The sequence below is a fragment of the Mus musculus genome, chromosome 19 (genome assembly GCF_000001635.26).
Source record: "Mus musculus strain C57BL/6J chromosome 19, GRCm38.p6 C57BL/6J".
Classification (NCBI taxonomy): domain Eukaryota; kingdom Metazoa; phylum Chordata; class Mammalia; order Rodentia; family Muridae; genus Mus; species Mus musculus.
Window position 1 is genome coordinate 29375162 of NC_000085.6, and position 20496 is coordinate 29395657.

At 43.3% G+C, this 20496-nt stretch overlaps 1 protein-coding gene and 1 long non-coding RNA gene across 6 annotated transcripts in view; one reads left to right on the top strand and one right to left on the bottom strand.

Annotated features, from left to right (window-relative positions):
• The window catches only part of Cd274 (CD274 antigen), a 25989-nt gene extending 13055 nt beyond the window's left edge, over positions 1 to 12934 (top strand). For all 3 annotated transcript variants that reach the window (XM_030251020.1, XM_030251021.1, NM_021893.3), the window contains 4 exons: positions 5143 to 5427; positions 7315 to 7425; positions 8923 to 8982; positions 10229 to 12934. In XM_030251020.1, coding sequence (XP_030106880.1) covers positions 5143 to 5427; positions 7315 to 7425; positions 8923 to 8982; positions 10229 to 10251 — 479 coding nt within the window. In that variant the 3' untranslated portion in view covers positions 10252 to 12934. The remainder of the gene's footprint in view (positions 1 to 5142; positions 5428 to 7314; positions 7426 to 8922; positions 8983 to 10228) is intronic.
• Positions 3588 to 9790, bottom strand: Gm36043. Of its 3 annotated transcripts, none has more exons than XR_877803.3 (4): positions 9203 to 9790; positions 7284 to 7449; positions 6161 to 6240; positions 3588 to 4318 (listed from the first exon to the last, which is right to left on the bottom strand). It is a non-coding gene; the product is annotated as a predicted gene, 36043 (long non-coding RNA). The 3 variants fall into 3 exon arrangements; XR_386642.4 differs by having other exon boundaries at positions 6531 to 7449; XR_001782679.2 differs by lacking the exon at positions 6161 to 6240 and having other exon boundaries at positions 6531 to 7449.
• Positions 12935 to 20496: the final 7562 nt, after the last annotated feature.

A 20496-nucleotide genomic window follows, 5' to 3' on the forward strand; every position in this document is an offset into this window, starting at 1 on the left:
TGTTGGGTTGCATAGACCTGAGAGCTTCACTCATCGCAGGCGTGCACACAGCCAGCCCAGTTGCCCACCAGGACTGGAAATCCCCAAGGCTCTCCTCTTCACATACCTCCCACAGTGGTGTCCCTCGAATCAGGTCCCTTTCGTGGTCTGCGGAAACTTCACCTTGATGGACACTGAGCCGAACCCCGTCTTCTCCAGGCAGACGTTGCAGATGGTCTGCCTGCTCCTTTTCGGTTTTCATAATAACTTTAAAACTATTTGGCTAGAATCAGATAGTCTCCTTCGATCTTTTTACTCCTAAACTAGTGTGAAGCTCAATATTATACATAGGAAAAATTCACATTCCTCATAAGGGATCACGGCAGTTATTAACGCAATCTTATGTAGAGATTAGGAAAAATGTGTCCATTCGACAGTTTATTAATGGGTCTGTGATGGTGGGTCGCTTAGAGCTTATGAAGATGCCACTTGCCTTATTTCGGTGCTTGGCTCTAACTTCCATTACCTTTTACTTACAATTCTTCATTTGTGACACTCATGAAAGGAGACTCGGGATATGGTTGTTAATATCTTGAGCAGCTGTTAGTACATCAGCAAATATGAGGCTCCTGTTTGGTTCCAAGATTTTTAAAGACATTGTGAAGCTGGAAGGCCATGAGCAGTCAAAGTTGCTGGACCTGGGGCACTGGAAGGAGCTCAAGGCGGGCAGTCAGGAAGAAGGGAGCAGGGTGTAAGCCTCTGTGACAAGAGGTCTCTCATGGCTTGTTAGGAGTAGGTGACTCTGGTAAGGAGGAATTTACTCTAGATTATGTGCTCAGTGATATCTCTGATACCAAAGACAATCTTTTGGAGCGCACGGCTTCTCCACGGAGGGACCTGTGATGCGGCAAAGCTGGTATCCAAGCAGTCTTGAAGGCCTGCTTGACTATTTTGTTTTCTTACAGAAATCACTACGTCGATATTTTACTCCCAGTTCACCTTGCCATTTGCATGCACGTTAGCTGGTCTAGGCCAAGAGTCTGAACCTTGGTTGTGGCTCAAATCTGTAATCTCAGCTATGTGGGAAGCTGAGGCAGGAGAATCGCGCAATTAGGACTTGTCTGAGCTACGAACATATAGCAGGTTCAAGAGCAGCCTGGGCAATTTGGCAAGATCCGTTCTCAAAGACATACATACATACATATATTTGGCAAGATCCGTTCTCAAAGACATACATACATACATACATTTGGCAAGATCCGTTCTCAAAGACATACATACATGCATGCATGCATAAATACATGTATAAATGAATATAAAATTAAAATAGGAACAGGACTGAGGACATGCCCAGTGATGTACAGGACCCTGGTTTCAGTTTCTAGCACCATGGTCGCTGGCATGCAAAAGCTTTCCATGTCAAGGAAGTAGAACTCCTGAATTCTGTGCTATGCAAATGACTTCACAGCAAGGTTCCTTCCCATCACTGCAAGTGTGTGGTGGTGAAGCAGCCCTACAGGGAGTTCACTCGCCATGGGGTTTTAAAGGTGAATTATTTCAAAACTGAAATCTGAAAGAGTGTAGTTTTGGATTAACTCAGTTTTTATTATCTCTTTGGATAATGTTCTACCTTCAAAGGTTTACAGAAGACCCTCAGGCATCAGGCTTTTAATTGAAAAATATTCAGCTTTAATCACTGACCTCAATATCAGAAAAGAATGAAGTGTCCATTTAGTAGTCCTCGGACCGTAGATGGCATTAAGCAGCTGTAAGAAACACGCTCATCACATGGTTCAACAATTAAGGATTGCCATGGTGCACCCGATCCCCCAGCTCTGTTTAAACCTTTTCTCTGTCATCTATGCCTATCTAAGATGTCTCAGCATATCATGCTTATTGTCTCTTTCCTTCTCTTGAACACAAGCTCTAGGGGTAGGGGCTTTGGTCAGTTTTATTGTTGGACCTGTTGGCCTTGACGTATTATGAAGGGGCAGTGTAATAAGAAAAGAAAACCGTGTTTGTTGATGGAATGGTTTAAAAAAAAATTAGCTTAAAATGTATGCTATACGAACGGGCATGAATCTGGGAGATTTTAGACTGTTCCTTGTGAGCCGTAGGAACTTTCTTGTTTCTGTGTTCACAGTCCTCCGCAGCTGTGCTCATGGTCCTCCACATCTGCCTAACAACAGCAGGGGTAGATGTTATAATTAACACTCACAGAACACCTGATATGTGAGAGGTTGTGCCCTGGGCTTCTTGCTCATATGAATTCATTTCATCTTTAACATAACTCTTCGGGGGAGGCACTTGCCCATGACCATGGCTTGTTTTCTTTCCTATCGACTATCTTTCAAATCGGAATGTGTCTTTCCCTAGGTGACATCTCAGATTCAATGTTACACAGCACTGCTGTGCCCATTTTCAGGCATTAAAAATGCGATCCGCCTAAATTCCACCCCGATAAAATTATGCAGCCAGGTTCGGAACCCAACTAGCCCATCTCTAAAAATCTATGCCCTTCCTAGCCTCGCTTTGTTGCCTGTCTTTGTACCTCTGGAGTGGGTATCAAGGAACAGAATGGCTTTAAACATGATTTGAACTTTTCCTGGTTTTTGATCACAGCAGTAACAGAGTGTTCTAGAGATAAGCCAGAGGTTTGAAAACAAACAGAACTTGTCTTTGAGGTGTTATAAACATGTGTGTGATTATAAAGGATATATCTGGTGCCAATAGGTATAGCTTATATTATAAGAAATGGCCATTGTGAAGATCAGAAGGAGATAACTCACTGATTTCAGGTGGTTGATTCAATCTAACACATGATATATTCTGAAACTGTACAAAAAAGATATTCAAAAGAAGAAACACATGGAACAAAGAGTATATGGAAATTCTGACAACTCAGAATCAGTGTATGTTAAGATGAAGTTCATGATTAACAAATGGAGATGGTCGCAGTCATCCTGAAGCTTATTTTAGCCAATGCTTTATCACATCCAACTCAATCTTCGTTTTTTTTTTTTCAGATGGATCTTCCCATTTTTAATTAACCTTATCATGATAGCCCCTAGTAAGGCATGTCCTGACATTTCTTTTCTTTTTTTTTATAGCTTATGTTTCTTTTTTTAAAAATTTTTTTACTACATATTTTCCTCAATTACATTTCCAATGCTATCCCAAAAGTCCCCCATACCCTCCTCCCCCACTCCCCTACCCACCCACTCCCACTTTTTGGCCCTGGGGTTCCCCTGTACTGGGGGATATAAAGTCTGCGTGTCCAATGGGCCTCTCTTTCCAGTGATGGCCTACTAGGCCATCTTTTGATACATATGCAGCTTGAGTCAAGAGCTCCGGGGTACTGGTTAGTTCATAGTGTTGTTCCACCTATAGGGTTGCAGATCCCTTTAGTTCCTTGGGTGCTTTCTCTAGCTTCTCCATTGGGAGCCCTGTGATCCATCCAATAGCTGACTGTGAGCATCCACTTCTGTGTTTGCTAGGTCCCGGCCAAGTCTCACAAGAGACAGCTATTTCAGGGTCCTTTCAGCATATGCTTGCTAGTGTATGCAATGGTGTCATCGTTTGGAGGCTAATTATGGGATGGCTCCCTGGATATGGCAGTCTCTAAATGGTCCATCCTTTTGTCTCAGCTCCAAACTTTGTCTCTGTAACTCCTTTCAATCTTCGTTTTTAATGTCCGAAAATGACTGGTAACGTCACTGCTTACATTTCCCTTTGCTTTGTGTTGAATTGTGAGCTTTATCTTTGATCTGGAGTTTCTTTAAGAAGACTTTGTAATGTGCTTATTTTTAAAGATGGTGAATTCAATTAAAGATAGACAAGAGGGACGGGTCTGTATTTCATCTGGTAGAGTGCTTACCTGCCATTCATGAAGTTCTGGTTCGATCCCCGGCACAGCATAGAACCACATGCGGTGGCAACTCAGTTGCCTGTGACCCCAGCACTCAGGAGCTAGAGGCAGGTTACCTTTGACTACACAGCAAGTTCAAGGCTAGCCTGGTCTACATGCAACTCTTCCTCAAAGGGAAAACAAAACAAAAATAGACAGGAGAATTGGAAACATCCATAGAAACCCAAATATGAATCAATAGACTCCCCTCTTCCTGTGTCAGACATTCAGACTCAGTGACAGCCGTCACCGTTTATGAGGCATGACTGATTTTACAGATCCTAGAGCAAGCGTGCACAATTCTGGTGTTTCCTGCCTGCGTCCTCACACACACGCTCACCTTAGGGACGGAGGCAGCGGAGGTCTAGTCAGTTTCAGACGAATCCACTCATCAGCTGCTCACCATGGTCTTCTAGGTGAAGCAGAACTCTCCTTCCATCAGCACCCGTGAAAAACAAAAGTGGAAAGCAGATATTTCACTCCGAATGCTTTATCATTGGCAGTGATTTCAAATTTAAACCACTAATTTCCCAGAAGAATTAGGTCACGGGCCATGTGGCATTAGACCCTATTGTGGTGACATTATTTCCTGATGTGCCTATTTAATAATGTATAGTGGTCTCATCTTTATTTAGTTGGTCTTGAATGTGATAAATACAAGACTGGGCAAGTGTTCATCAAAGCTGTTACTTGAAATTGTAATTATACCTATTTTGTTGGTGGTGTTTTTTCTTGGTTCATGGACAACCAAACACATTACGGCTTTGCTTTGTCTTAGCTACTCTGTGTCAAGTTCCTGTGAAAATACCGTATTACAGTGCTCTTATTACATCTTTGGTAATGAAGTAGTCACCTAAGCCCCTATCCTGGGCTCTCTATGGCTCACTAAAGAATCGTAAGTTGGATAATGATTGCTGAAGAAATAGATATGTTTTATTTACATTGAGGTAGAAAGACCTGTGGTTTCTAGGTAACAGTTTACTTAACTTAGTTGCTACATCTAGTTTGCACTCAGTAAACACCCTGGTGTGGTTTTTACAACAACAAGGTTGTTCCTGAAGCCCAAACATGGCCCAGATTTGAATAGAAGACCTGAGGCAGACTAACACTCACTCCCTGCTGCCAAAGTAGCAGAGCCGGGGACATATTTCTCCAATAGCCAGCCCGAGTTGATGCTCTTTGTAAGCAGACACCACAAAGCCACACGGCTAGCCCTAAGATGGGAGAGCCCTGACCTCTCTTTGCTTCTGACCTAGCCCCATACCGCAAAATCAACCAGAGAATTTCCGTGGATCCAGCCACTTCTGAGCATGAACTAATATGTCAGGCCGAGGGTTATCCAGAAGCTGAGGTAATCTGGACAAACAGTGACCACCAACCCGTGAGTGGGAAGAGAAGTGTCACCACTTCCCGGACAGAGGGGATGCTTCTCAATGTGACCAGCAGTCTGAGGGTCAACGCCACAGCGAATGATGTTTTCTACTGTACGTTTTGGAGATCACAGCCAGGGCAAAACCACACAGCGGAGCTGATCATCCCAGGTGAGTTGCCTAACTCGTCCCCGGATTCCTAGCACGATGGCCATCCGCCATAGTCATTTAGCAGTAGTTGGCCGAGTGTATGAATACATGAAACTTACATTGGCTAGACGTATTCTAGTTCCTCTTTCTCTTGCGTGCAAGCCATAATGCTACTTGGTCAACACTCAGCAAGAATTAAGTGTTTGCTCCTGACAGACAGTATGTTAGTCATTGAGTATTCGTGGCTGGATAGGACATAAGTTACTCTGCTCCAGGAAACAGGTGACAGTCGCATGTAGGAGATGCTCTTGTAACTTGGGCACCACGGGCAACGTGAGAGCAAGCTTATGCTTCAGGAATGTAAACCTTTGTCACATCAAAGCTGCCCTCTTCCCTCCCGGGCTGCTGTAGTAGAAAGCAAATGCATTGCCTTTTTTTGTATCTTATATTCAACAGGAAGAATCCTTTCTTCCCATACTCCTCTTCAGGGCATTCCCTGATACTTCAACTCCAGGAAGTCTGCCTGTGCATAGAACACGAGGCTGATGCCTATGGGCAACCGACTAGCTGGGTTGTAACTCACCAGGCCAGGGCATTGTAGGGATAGAATGAGCTGCACGAAAATGATTGTAGGAAAATCGTTTGAGAATTCAGCTGTCTTTAAAATTCATTTACCTTACAGAAATAGGGCCACAGGAGACAGTTTGGTGAGAGGCTCAGAGCATTATATGAATATGAACCCAGAGGTACTCACTCTGAGGAGGGTTGCTTCTGCCTCCATCGACACCCCTTTCCCAATGTATGTCAACAGTACATTGATGTCTAGAGATAGCTCTGTGAAGTTTAGAGAAGATATATAAAACTACATTAAAAAGTCAACCAATATGAAAAATGAAGCCCAGGATGGGCGTGGAGCCAAAAGGAGCACACAAGTTTGGAAAAATGTAAAATAAAAAGGAAGACACTCTAACTAGAATTGGACTTTTCCATAAAAGCTATATTGTTGGTTTCCTACCATTAAATGTTTTATGGGGCTGGAGACGTTGTAGCTCAGTTGGGAGAGTACTTGCCTAGCATCCACAATGCTCTGACCCCAGCGCCATATAAACGTATATAGGGCTCACCTATAGTCTAAACACTTTGGTGGTGGAAGCCGGAGGGTCAGTTCAAGGTCATCCTCAGCTTCATAGCAAGTTCAAGGCCAGTATGGACTGACTACAAGAGACCCTGCCTCAAAGACAAAACAAGCAAACATCATCATAATAAAACAGCAAAAAGCTGTTCTCTGGCCATTTCTTTGTAGGACATCCTGGAGTAACTTAACCACTCTGAGTGTCTCTTCTCATCTGTAACTTGGGTTCATAGTGGGACCAAATAGGAGCTGAGTTACAACAGGAGATGGAAGTTAGCAATCTCAGAGCATCCCAGAGCCCTGGGACCCATTTTTCTCTTTCTCAAAACTCCAGGCAGAGAAACAGGGAGATGTTAATGACTGGAGTGCCCAAGAGTCTCAGACATGGAAGAAACACAACCCGCACTGGTCCACATTTGTGGGAGACAGAAGCGGCTTAGCAGTGCCCCGCTTTCCCATGTTCGGGAGTTGGCCTTCCACACCAAGTCAGCCATTACTGTCTATATTAATGAGTGCACAAGGAAGTTACTGCACTAAGGTTACCATTTAATATTGCAGTCACTTTCTGTGGCAACATGTCACAGGCCTGGAGTTCTTCTCTGTGCTGCTCCCAGTTTCTTAGGAGATCTGTCTTCTTCTTCCAACCCTTACCTGGACATTAACTTTCAGTGATTAAGATTACCCTAAGACCAAACTATATTTCAGGAGTCATCATTCCCCTGACTATGGCGCAGCAAAGCCTTACCTTCCATCAGCTTCTCTTTATCCTTTTCCAGAACTGCCTGCAACACATCCTCCACAGAACAGGACTCACTGGGTGCTTCTGGGATCCATCCTGTTGTTCCTCATTGTAGTGTCCACGGTCCTCCTCTTCTTGAGAAAACAAGGTATTTCCTCCATTGCTGTACTGCCTGCAGGGAAGTGCATGAGGGTCCCTTCACCATTGCCTTGAGCAGGCAGTGCCAGAGATGGTACCACCCTGACAAGAACAGACCCACATCACAGGGCGTCCTACACTGCACGCTAGCTGAACCTCACCAGGAAACACTGACTTGAAAGGTGCTGCCCTCCATTCCCTGGGCTTGCTTTCAGTTACACAGAGTAAGTTTTAACAGTGACTCTGGTGTACTGAGTCTTCCTTAAGTCCTGTTCACATTGTTGCTCTGCGACATCTCCTACCTTGGAGCTCGGTGTTGGACCCTGTTGTAATATGAAGAGGTATCAGTTGGACAAGGGCGTAGGGAAGCTAAAAGACTTAGCTTTCAAGGCGTGGGGGAGGGGGAGGGCATTGTGAGGTTCCCTGTTCAGCGGTTCAGAGTAAAGCTGGGCAGCACACAAGTTTAGACAACAAGGAAGATGCTCTAACTGGGGTTGGAGGTCAATGGTGCAGGGATAGGTAGCAATGGAGGCTAAAGAAGAAAGCCATAAGGTTTCTTTCTACAGACTCTGAAGACAGAGCACTGTGGTGCCTATTGGTCTCAGGTGAACTCAAGTCTTGTGTTCCTTACACCACCTATTGAGCTGGGTTCTGGATACCCTAAGTGGAAAAACACTTCTGTCTAAAAAGAGCTGTGGCATCTTTACCACAAAGCACTTTTTTTTTTTGCAAGATTTCTGAAGACGAAATGACACAGTTTTTAAAATAATTTCCATATATTTATTTCAGTACTTACCCATAAGAATGACTGAAATCTAGGAAAATGAATATATTCAAATAATGCCTTCCTATTGTAAAGTGACTTAGAGTAAACCTTTTCACCAAATACTTTGAAATGCATACCAAGTGAGCCAATGATGCATGGACTTGTGTGAAGCCAAATGGGGAAATAGAATATGGGAGGGAACATCAATCATCAGAGAGGAATTCCCCATCACCCTTTTGGAGGGCGCGTGTATGGGAAAAGTGTTGTAACTGGGGCGGTAGCGACCAGCTGCTTCCAAAGAATAAGCCCTGAGCAGAACCAAGAGGGTTGCCAGGGTGTGAAGATTAAGCTTCAGAGACACATCTGGCTTAGGGCTAGCCTAGGACTTGCACAGGACCGCAGTTGTTGCCTAATGGCATCTGGGATGATTGGCTGAGGATGAGGAAAGCAGAGAGTCAGTTAGGTGGTAAGCTAGCTCAGGATGTGGGACGTTTCTGAGGGAAGGGTGGAAGACAAAGTAGACAGTCCTAAAAACCATCTGAGAATGAAAGTATGTACCCTAAATTGTTGAATAATTAACTTTGCGGCGTGGGATCTGGAATAAGGAAGTTCACGGGCTAAAAGCCTGGTGATTAGGGGATTGATCGGTGTCTCCTAAAAACCTTAAGTTGAAAATCGAGTCCCTGTGGGTTGTAGTAGCATCTTGCTATAAGGAATTAAGATTGATTTCTTCTTCTTTAGTGAGAATGCTAGATGTGGAGAAATGTGGCGTTGAAGATACAAGCTCAAAAAACCGAAATGGTAAGTGTGAGTAACGAGGGAGGGGCAAGCCGAGGGAATGAGTGGGACAGAGCAGCCAAGCAGGGTCCTGCAAGGGCTGCAGTTCCAGCGCTCTGTAGGCTGAGGCAGGGGGATAGGGAGTTCCAGGCCAGCAACCACACAGCCAAAACAAAACAAACAAAACAAAAAACAAAGCAAAAGGAAGAGCAGAAAAAGCTACTGTTACCAACAAGAGACATACTTTAGCCGTGATCTCCTCTCCTTCCAAAGGAAGCTGTTTGTGGGGGCTGCTGGTTCCTCTGCCTAAGGATCGCCACATCTGAGAAAACTCTGGGTTTGCTGCTGCGGTGTCTGTGTGGTAGCCCTGCAACCAGGGACGCTGTTGACTTATTTGAATGGGCATTTGATTAAGCAAATGATTCTGCTGTGTGGTTAGCTGTTAACTGTTTCATGTGTATGATATGGCATTTCATTTCATCATCCTGCCCCCAATCAGATAAATATGAGAATCATCTCCATTGTATAGTAGGGAAAACAGGGCTGAGAAGATAATGCGAGGTGCCTAAGAACACACAGACTTGCTACCACAGACGTCCGTTCTTTGCTAGGTGCTTCAATCTATGCTGCTACTAATGTCTGTATTTATAAGAGTAGAAAACTCTGCCCGGGCGTTGGTGGCCCACGCCTTTAATCCCAGCACTCGGGAGGCAGAGGTAGTCGGATTTCTGAGTTTGAGGCCAGCCTGGTCTACAGAGTGAGTTCCAGGACAGCCAGGCTACACAGAGAAACCCTGTCTCGAAAAAAATCAAAAAAGAAAAAAGAACAAGAAAACTCTAACTGAACTATCTTGTAGTAAATTACAGTGTGTTCTAATTCATTTTAGTGTTGTTAGAAACCAAACAGTAAGGCCAGGCAGAACTAAAGTGGTTTCGCTAACTTGGGCAGACCCAAGCAGGTTCCCTCCTGTACATTACCATTTATTCTGCTGAGTCACCCTGAGGAACCGGCCTGGCTTGCTCAAGACTGAGGATTTCTCAGCCATGAACACTTTCCATTTTAAAACTAGGGCAGTCCCGGACAAGCAAGGATGGTTAGTCATCCTTCATCATGTAAGGGTAGTCAGACATAGGTAGTATCTGTCTCTGTCTTACGGCAACGTTACTATCTGCTCTAGCAAACATCCCATTTGTTTATCTTACATATCATACGTTTCCCCCCCACATATTCCCTGCCCCTGTGAAATTATTATACTATGATCACTCTCCAGATACACAATTCGAGGAGACGTAAGCAGTGTTGAACCCTCTGATCGTCGATTGGCAGCTTGTGGTCTGTGAAAGAAAGGGCCCATGGGACATGAGTCCAAAGACTCAAGATGGAACCTGAGGGAGAGAACCAAGAAAGTGTTGGGAGAGGAGCCTGGAACAACGGACATTTTTTCCAGGGAGACACTGCTAAGCAAGTTGCCCATCAGTCGTCTTGGGAAATGGATTGAGGGTTCCTGGCTTAGCAGCTGGTCCTTGCACAGTGACCTTTTCCTCTGCTCAGTGCCGGGATGAGAGATGGAGTCATGAGTGTTGAAGAATAAGTGCCTTCTATTTATTTTGAGTCTGTGTGTTCTCACTTTGGGCATGTAATTATGACTGGTGAATTCTGACGACATGATAGATCTTAAGATGTAGTCACCAAACTCAACTGCTGCTTAGCATCCTCCGTAACTACTGATACAAGCAGGGAACACAGAGGTCACCTGCTTGGTTTGACAGGCTCTTGCTGTCTGACTCAAATAATCTTTATTTTTCAGTCCTCAAGGCTCTTCGATAGCAGTTGTTCTGTATCAGCCTTATAGGTGTCAGGTATAGCACTCAACATCTCATCTCATTACAATAGCAACCCTCATCACCATAGCAACAGCTAACCTCTGTTATCCTCACTTCATAGCCAGGAAGCTGAGCGACTAAGTCACTTGCCCACAGAGTATCAGCTCTCAGATTTCTGTTCTTCAGCCACTGTCCTTTCAGGATAGAATTTGTCGTTAAGAAATTAATTTAAAAACTGATTATTGAGTAGCATTGTATATCAATCACAACATGCCTTGTGCACTGTGCTGGCCTCTGAGCATAAAGATGTACGCCGGAGTACCGGTCGGACATGTTTATGTGTGTTAAATACTCAGAGAAATGTTCATTAACAAGGAGCTTGCATTTTAGAGACACTGGAAAGTAACTCCAGTTCATTGTCTAGCATTACATTTACCTCATTTGCTATCCTTGCCATACAGTCTCTTGTTCTCCATGAAGTGTCATGAATCTTGTTGAATAGTTCTTTTATTTTTTAAATGTTTCTATTTAAATGATATTGACATCTGAGGCGATAGCTCAGTTGGTAAAACCCTTTCCTCACAAGTGTGAAACCCTGAGTCTTATCCCTAGAACCCACATAAAAAACAGTTGCGTATGTTTGTGCATGCTTTTGATCCCAGCACTAGGGAGGCAGAGGCAGGCAGATCCTGAGCTCTCATTGACCACCCAGCCTAGCCTACATGGTTAGCTCCAGGCCTACAGGAGCTGGCAGAGCCTGAAAAACGATGCCTAGACACACACACACACACACACACACACACACACACACACACACACCATGTACTCATAGACCTAAGTGCACCCTCCTACACATGCACACACATACAATTCAAACACAAATCAACAGGGAATTGTCTCAGAATGGTCCCCAAGACAAAGAAGAAGAAAAACACCAAACCAGCTCTATTCCCTCAGCCTATCCTCTCTACTCCTTCCTAGAAGCAACTACTATTGTTTTTGTATATAAATTTACCCAACGACAGTTAATATGTAGAATATATATTAAAGTGTCTGTCAATATATATTATCTCTTTCTTTCTTTCTTCCTTTCTTTCTTTCTTTCTTTCTTTCTTTCTTTCTTTCTTTCTTTCTTTCTTCCTTCCTTCCTTCCTTCCTTCCTTCCTTCCTTCCTTTCTTTCTTTCTTTCTTTTTTTCTGTCTATCTGTACCTAAATGGTTGCTCACTATGCATTTTCTGTGCTCTTCGCCCTTTTTATTTAATGTATGGATATTTATGCTGCTTCCAGAATGGATCTAAAGCTCTTTGTTTCTAGGTTTTCTCCCCCATCCTTCTAGGCATCTCTCACACTGTCTAGGCCAGACACCATGTCTGCTGCCTGAATCTGTAGACACCATTTATAAAGCACGTACTCACCGAGTTTGTATTTGGCTTGTTCTGTGTCTGATTAAAGGGAGACCATGAGTCCCCAGGGTACACTGAGTTACCCCAGTACCAAGGGGGAGCCTTGTTTGTGTCTCCATGGCAGAAGCAGGCCTGGAGCCATTTTGGTTTCTTCCTTGACTTCTCTCAAACACAGACGCCTCACTTGCTCATTACAGGTTCTCCTTTGGGAATGTCAGCATTGCTCCTTGACTGCTGGCTGCCCTGGAAGGAGCCCATTAGCTCTGTGTGAGCCCTTGACAGCTACTGCCTCTCCTTACCACAGGGGCCTCTAAGATACTGTTACCTAGAGGTCTTGAGGATCTGTGTTCTCTGGGGGGAGGAAAGGAGGAGGAACCCAGAACTTTCTTACAGTTTTCCTTGTTCTGTCACATGTCAAGACTGAAGGAACAGGCTGGGCTACGTAGTGAGATCCTGTCTCAAAGGAAAGACGAGCATAGCCGAACCCCCGGTGGAACCCCCTCTGTTACCTGTTCACACAAGCTTATTGATGAGTCTCATGTTAATGTCTTGTTTGTATGAAGTTTAAGAAAATATCGGGTTGGGCAACACATTCTATTTATTCATTTTATTTGAAATCTTAATGCCATCTCATGGTGTTGGATTGGTGTGGCACTTTATTCTTTTGTGTTGTGTATAACCATAAATTTTATTTTGCATCAGATTGTCAATGTATTGCATTAATTTAATAAATATTTTTATTTATTAAACATTTGTTTTTCTTTTTTTTTTTTAAATTCCTCCCCACTAGCCCCTCCCTGTCTCCTCAGAGAAGGGGAAGCCCCCTTGGGTATCACCTGACCCTGGGATATCCAATCATAGTAGGCCTAAGCACATCCTCTCCCACTGAGGCCCAACCAGGAAGCCCAGTTAAGAGAAGGGAATCCAATGGCAGGCAACAGAATCAGAGAAGACCTCCGCTCCAGCCTTTAAGGGGACCCACATGAAGACCACGCTACACATCTTCTATGAATATGTAGTGGGTCCAGGTACAGCCCCTGCATGCTCATTGGTTGGTGGTCTCTGTGAGCTCACCTGGGCCCAGCTTAGTTGACTCTGTAGGTCTTCTTATTGTGTCCTTGACCCCTCTGGCTCACTCAGTTCTGTCCCAGTCTCTTCCATGAGACTCCTCCAATACCACCTGATGTTTAGCTGTGGGTCTCTGCATCAGTTCCCATTTGCTGCTAGGTGAAGCCTCTCAGGAGAGTTATGCTAGGTTTCTGTCTGGATGTTCTTTGTGTGACCAGCCTGGTGAGGATGGCAGAGTGGTGACTGGACAATGGACAGTCGAGTTGGGGACAGCACATAGCTAGCTCAGGGCAGCTGGGATTTGGTTTTTGCTTTCTTTCAAATCATTCCAGTTTGACCTCCAGTGGGGAAAAAAAAAGTCTCTTAGAATATTTGCATTCCTGGCTTTATTCTTTTTTCCACACAGCATTTATGTATATACAGCATGCTATTGAATCCTGAATGATGAATATTATCAAAATAACTTATTTAAGGAATTTATTAGGAGCTGGAGAGAGCTTAGTGGTTAAGAGCACTTGCTGTTCTTTTGGAGGACACAGGTTCAGCTCATAGCATTCAAATGGTTACTCACAACCACCTTCCAGGCAATCAAGCCAATCAAGTGCCCTCTTCTGGCCTCCGAGGGTACTATGGTACACATGGTGTCTATACATACATGCAGGCAAAACATGCAAACTCATAAAATAGAAATAGATCTTTATATATATTGAGACATTTTGGTCTGTTTCATTTTAAGGATTTAATAAAAACTATCAAAAGTCTTCCACCCAAAATGGAGATCTGGGGTGGGTGGGTGGGAGGGAGGAGCAAGAGTGGGCCTCACAGAGTGGAGGACCTGAAGGGCATGCTCAGATCAGTGAACACAGGGATACACAAGCAGCAACATGAAGCTGTGTCTGCTTCAGCCTTCAGGCTCTGAAGAGAAAGTGAGAATCCTGGAGCTAAGTAAAGTTCAGGGCTTGGACCCAAGACTTTCCTAGAACCATAAGGAAATCTGTAGTTTTCAAACAAACACCACCACAGTCACCATTAAAGAAAGTGCGTGTCGGGCTGGAGAGATGGCTCAGTGGTTAAGAGCACCGACTGCTCTCCCAGAGGTCCCGAGTTCAATTCCCAGTAACCACATGGTGGCTCACAACCATCTGTAATGGAGTTTGATACCCTTTCCTGGTGTGTCCGAAGACAGAGACAGTGTACTCATATAAATAAAATAAATCTTAAAAAAAAAAAAAAGGAAAAAAAAACGAAAGAAAGAACATGTGTGGCATTCAATGCATTGTCTCTCTTGACCACGTCTTCAGCAATTCAACTTAAAGAAGCTTGTGATCTTTGGATAATTTCTTAAAACCAGATACTCTCTCAAAACATGGTTGGTATTTCTAATAACATATGATAGACTCTGGATGTTTATAAATGAAGATCTGCATCTTTGTAGTAATAATGGCACACTATCTCAGCCCCCCTGGAAACTGAGCCCCTGGACAGTCAAGGAGTTTACCATCAGAAGGCTTCCTGGCAGGATTGCATCACGTGCCAACATGTTGGGGAATGTATTTTCTCTGAACAGCTTGGTCTCCTTCCACTCTGTGTCTTTGGAGTCTAAGGGTAAGCCTTCCTCTCCCCTGGTCCCCACCCAAGCTGAGAAATACAAAGTGCCATTTAACTCCAGAAATTAATATGCCATTTCCATTACAAACATCTCAGCGACTTACCATTATATTTTACTGGGCACTATGAGGGAGTCAGAGATACACCCCATGCCTTGCAGTCTTGCCAAAGAGACAACGTAAAAATTCATTTAAAACATTTATTTAATTAAAACAGTCAAATTAAACAAACTTAAAGAATCATTTGAAACCATCCATCCGTGTGTTAGAACATGAGAGTTTAGAACATGGTGCCTGGGAAGAGTGAGAAGAGAACTCTGAGCAGATGAGGTTTGATTTGGATATGGTTTGTCCCTCAAACAGTCTTGTGCTGGATGCGTCATCTCCAAAGTGGTGGCGTAGATGGGATGGAGCCTTTAATAGATGGTGGCTGGTCCTGGGGAGGATTGGTGGGTTTCTGTGGGAAGTGAGTCAGGTCATACGATTACTGGGGAAAGCTAGCCTTACTCTCCTTGGCTGGGATTAATCCATATCATGGTTGATCTAATGAGATCTCAGGGTCCTTCACTAGCTCTTTCTCTATGATCCCTTGTGCACACTGCTCTCTGCACACACTCGGCTCCTGCCCCGTGAGGTTGCTCACTCTGCTTTGATGCCATCAGAGGCTGTTGCCAGGTGTCGAGTGCCAAATTGGACTCTGATGCCTCTGAAAGCACAAGATAAATAAACTCCTTTTCCTTGTAAGATAACCATCCTAAAATTTAAACTGAAAGTCAATCTGAAGGGCCAGCCGTCCTTCACAGAGGACAGCAGTCTCTGAAGCATGAAGAAGATGCCAACCCTTGATAGCACAGAAAGTGACTTCTTCCAGACAGTGGGGATATCAAATGGCACGGCCCCTGTACTGGATGGTCTGGCAATTTCTATCAGCTTACAAATGACCTAGCATTTCTGCAAATTGTCACACGTATACGCTTATCCATTGCACTTTTATTCGGGAGTGGCCAAACATTAAAAACTTCACTTGTAATTTTGGCCTAACAGAGGTGGGGCTTTTTCTGGTCAGTAATTTGGTGCCTTTGTTGAGTCTTGAAATCCCCTGAGTCTGGCTTTCCCTCTCATTTTAATGTCTTGCTTTCTTCCTGGGAAGTCTGTCTGTCTGCTTTGAGAGTAGCTGTCCTGCCTTCAAAACCACAACAAGCTTGAACTAAGTCACCAATGCAAAGGTCTATGAAACCAAATAAAATGATCTCTTTCTAAGACACTGGAGGTGTTGAAGACTTCAAAAATAATTTTAATAATCCAGGCATTTAGGGAAAAAAGTACAAACAGACAGACAAACATAAAACCTATTTGTACAAGCCAGGACCCTGACTACTCATTGTGAAAGAAAAACCCATCGGTACTGAGAAACCTACTTGTATTTGGGAAGGACAGGAAGTTGACTTAACGCCCATGACCTCAGGCATGACGTCAGAGGCTCTCTGACTTCTCTGAACCTGTTTCATATGGTAAGTGGAGTCAGGACGACCCACTTGATATCTAAGTGCCCAGCAGACCACTTGGTATTAGTAGGCAACAAGAAACCCATGTATTGGTATAGCTGACTTCAGGAAATGGTCTATTAAATTATTTTAAGATCCAGAAGCTCTGTATCCATCCAGATCATTACTGTTATGGAGGACTTAATTAAATGCTGGCTTTAAAAGTATTAAGTTTTTAAAATATTTTTTTTTTAAAGTTTAAAGTTATTTTTAGATTTGTTTATTTTCTACTGTGGGTTTGAATGTCTTGCTTCTATGCATGTAAATTCCTCACACGCATCACTGGTACCCACAGAGGACAGGAGAGGATCTCGTGGAACTGAAGCCATGGATAGCTATGAGCCACCATGTGGATGATGGGAGCTGAAACGGGGTCCTCTGCAAGATCAATGTCTGGTTTTAGCCACTGAGCCACGTCTCCTCCCACCTGCAAAGTGTTTAGCTTCTACATTTGTCATTGATTAGTGCATGCACTAATTAAAGTTGTGGCAGACTGAAGAGCTACATTGATGCACATTGATGTTGGAGTTTTCATAATGTCAAAATTAATTGGAGTTTCTTTTCAATTTGTGTGCGTAAATTTCGGGCATCAATTTCTTTAGAGACATTTGGGCCTTCCATGCCAGTAAATGCTGAATTACTGCAAAGCTAAACTTAGACTGGATGACATAGTCACCAGATGTTGCGTTTAGGGTAGACCATGTTTGATTTTGTTTTTAGAAAAGATACTTTATTCTTTATTTCACGACAAAGAGCTTTCTATCTGGAAGCTATCCCTCTTTTCACAACTGAAAACGGTACAACCATGATCCAGCTGGGGTCAAACTGGATTGGGGTCTACACACAATAAATGATAAATACCTTCTTTGTTCTCAGTTCACTGGGTGCCTACTATCCACACCTGGCATCTTGGGGAATACGTAAGTGACTTAGACATCCCCTTCAAGAATATGAAGGCTGAAATACACTCTTGGGTTTATGGGAATAGCTCCTCTTCCTACAGAAGCTGAACAGCACAAAAGCCAGAAAACTGTCAGAATAAACCATGGACGTCTACGGTCACTTATCCCTCTGTGTCATGAACTTCCTGAGGAAGACCTTTGCTGCATAGCTCCCACCCACTGGTCACTTAGAAGTAGTCTGGTTCATCAGACCAACTGTCACAAGATGGCGGTGCTTGTGTCCAAAGGGTCCCTTAGTCACTTAATAATGACCCTAAAGCCATTCTTAATGGTGGTGATGGAAATGCTGGTATACCAATAAGAAGTCATATCATGCGTCCCTTTTAAGTGAAAGTGTAAAAAAATTTGACTCAATAAGGAAAAAAAAATTATATCCCGAGGCTGCTAAGATTTACATTGCAACAACACATTTTAAGAATGAGAAACTATTCCTATAATTTTATTATAGCATAGAACTATAATTATTCTAATTATAATCTTTAATCTTATAAGTTTTAATCTTTCTATGCATAATCTATAAATTAACACTTGTTATATGTATCACATATCTGTATGCATGTATGTGGAGAAAACAAAGGATAGAAAAGGCTCAGTACTACCTACTATCAAGATTCCACAGGAGTCTGAGGTGCAGCCCACAAATATAAGGTATAAAGGTCTAGGGAGATGGCTCAGCAGTTAAGAGCACATACTGCCCTATGAGGGATCTAAGTTTGGTTCCCTGCACTTATGTCTACCAGCTGACAATTGCCTGTGACTCCAGCTTCAGAGAAATCGGCTGCTTCTGGCCTCTGCCAGCAACTGCACTCATGTGCACACACCCCAACACAGATACACATACATACACATAATTAAAAATAAAATAAATCTTTAAAAAAAAAGACACCGAAGATAGACTGTCTATGTTCGTGATTTTGTAGTGATCCTTAAGTGGTCCCGGATACCAGTCAGACACATGGCTGAGACTCTTCCTCTGCAGCTGCTAACGGGTTGTCTGTCACCTCTGTCGATGAAGTAACTCCATGAAGAGAAGTTCACGGCACGTATTACAGCTGGTCAGCCTTTCCCCACAGCTAGCATTATTTTTGCATTCTGTCGTAAACATATTTTGCTTACTCAAAATCAATGAAGAATTATTTCCCCTTTCCTTCTAAATTCTCTGTTATTTTCTGTTTCACGTTTAGATGAAATCCTTCCAGAATCAGGTTTTAGTTTTTGTGGGTTTTTTTTCACATATGAGACAGGGATCAAATCACATTTTTGTATATAGATCTGGTTGTCCTTGTACCATTTACTGTGTTGAAAATATCACGTCCCCATTTTACTGCCATGTCAAAAGACCGTGTCAAAAAACAAATATCATTTACTTTTTCATAGGTTGTTTTGTCTGTTATGATGACCAACTCATTTATTTTGGGTGTCTAGAAAATTCTATTAGAGCAGTACTAGTGAGTTTTAACTCTGCTTCTCTGGGACTAGGCTAACTTTTAAGGCTATGATATTTCCAACTGTAGCCATAGACATACCATGACAGCCAGTCAGGGTTCCAGCCTGTGGGTTGTCACGTGGTGTATTGCTGACTTCGTGCCCACGGTCCCCCCAAGTCTCTATTCAGCCCCTGTCTTTCTCTATGTCTGCCTCTCCATAAGAACAAATCATTATCCTTTAACCATGTGTCTGTTGGATATCTCTCCTCTCTTAAAATAACATCTTAAAAGCAACAGAAAATAGATTTGCATCGTGTTTTGTTTCATTTTTAAATGATATCACACTTACCTATGTCATTTTCAATGAATTTTTTTCTACTGTAAATGTGGTAGCATTGGGTTTTAACAAATATTATCTACTCTTTCCCTAAAACTGCTAGATATTTCAGATCTGGAAGAGGTGATTTCTACTCCAGTGTGGCAATCACTGTAAGGCAGTATGCCATTTCAATTGTAACTTAAACACCTATAGGTGTGTTTATAACTGTACCTTCCTAGAATGTCTTTGAGCGCCCTCAGTGTTGCGGGAGACTCTATGTTGTTTCATAGTAGAGCCTTGTGGAAACACCCAAGGTGAATTTCTTGTTCTCTTGGCCTCACATTGGCTTTCTGACTGGGCTGAAACATGGTGGGTGGTGCCCAGCGTCTCTTCATTTCTGTCCATGGCATAAACTGAGGGAGTGAGCGCTGTCCCAAAGAACTTGGCCACTCTGAACCAAGCTGCTGTTTGACTTTTTAAGGTTTGCATGGATTACCAGATGAATGAAAAAAATAAATAAAAGAAATAGAGAAAAAGACAGCTCCTAAGGACTCCGGTTTTTATTAGACATATAAGGGAAAGTTCAGGCAGAAGCAGAGATACTCAGGAGAGTCCGGAGTGAACTTGGCCAGCAAACTGGGCCACATGAGGTGATGGGGGAGGTGAGAGGGGAGCACCAGAAGCCAAGAGGGCAGGAGCTGGGGAACCAAGAGACTGAAAGGGCAAGAGACTAAAAAGGACCTGCAGAGCCCAAATGGGTTATATAGGGAAGAGCAGCTGGGGGAAGGGTAACCCAGCCCTGTTCCTGAGCTGGAGAAGTTTAGGGTACCAGGTGTGGTGTGCCAGCCATGAGGACTCTGTAACAGGCAGAGCCTGAGGGATGCTGGGAGAACCTGGTGGCCAGCATCAGCCTTGATATAGTAAACACCTCGGCCATTTGTGCTGGGTTTGAGACCCAACAGCTATAAGTAAGGACTTGCCCTGTAACCAGGACGAGACAGACCACCTTCCACTGACCTACATAGAAAAGGACATCTGAACAAAGTCATGGTTTTTTTTCTCTATGGATAATGGGATATTAATGATCTACATAACAATGGTGTCATCTCCAGATTCTAACAGCCTCGTATAGACTAATTGTAGCTGGCTCCTAACTAGTTTCTGTTTCCTGATTTTAGTTCCATCTTTTCAGCACTTGTAAGAAGGTCAGCAGCATCCTTGAAGACATTTCTGTCATCACAGCATCTTCTTGGTCAGGGAGCCTAGGTGGTTTTATTGACTGGATCACAAAGCCAAAATACCATAGCCTCTCTATTTAAGATTCCCATAATCAGACACCAGCCTGTTTTTTTTTTTTTTTAATTTTCCTTCTTTTATAACAGGA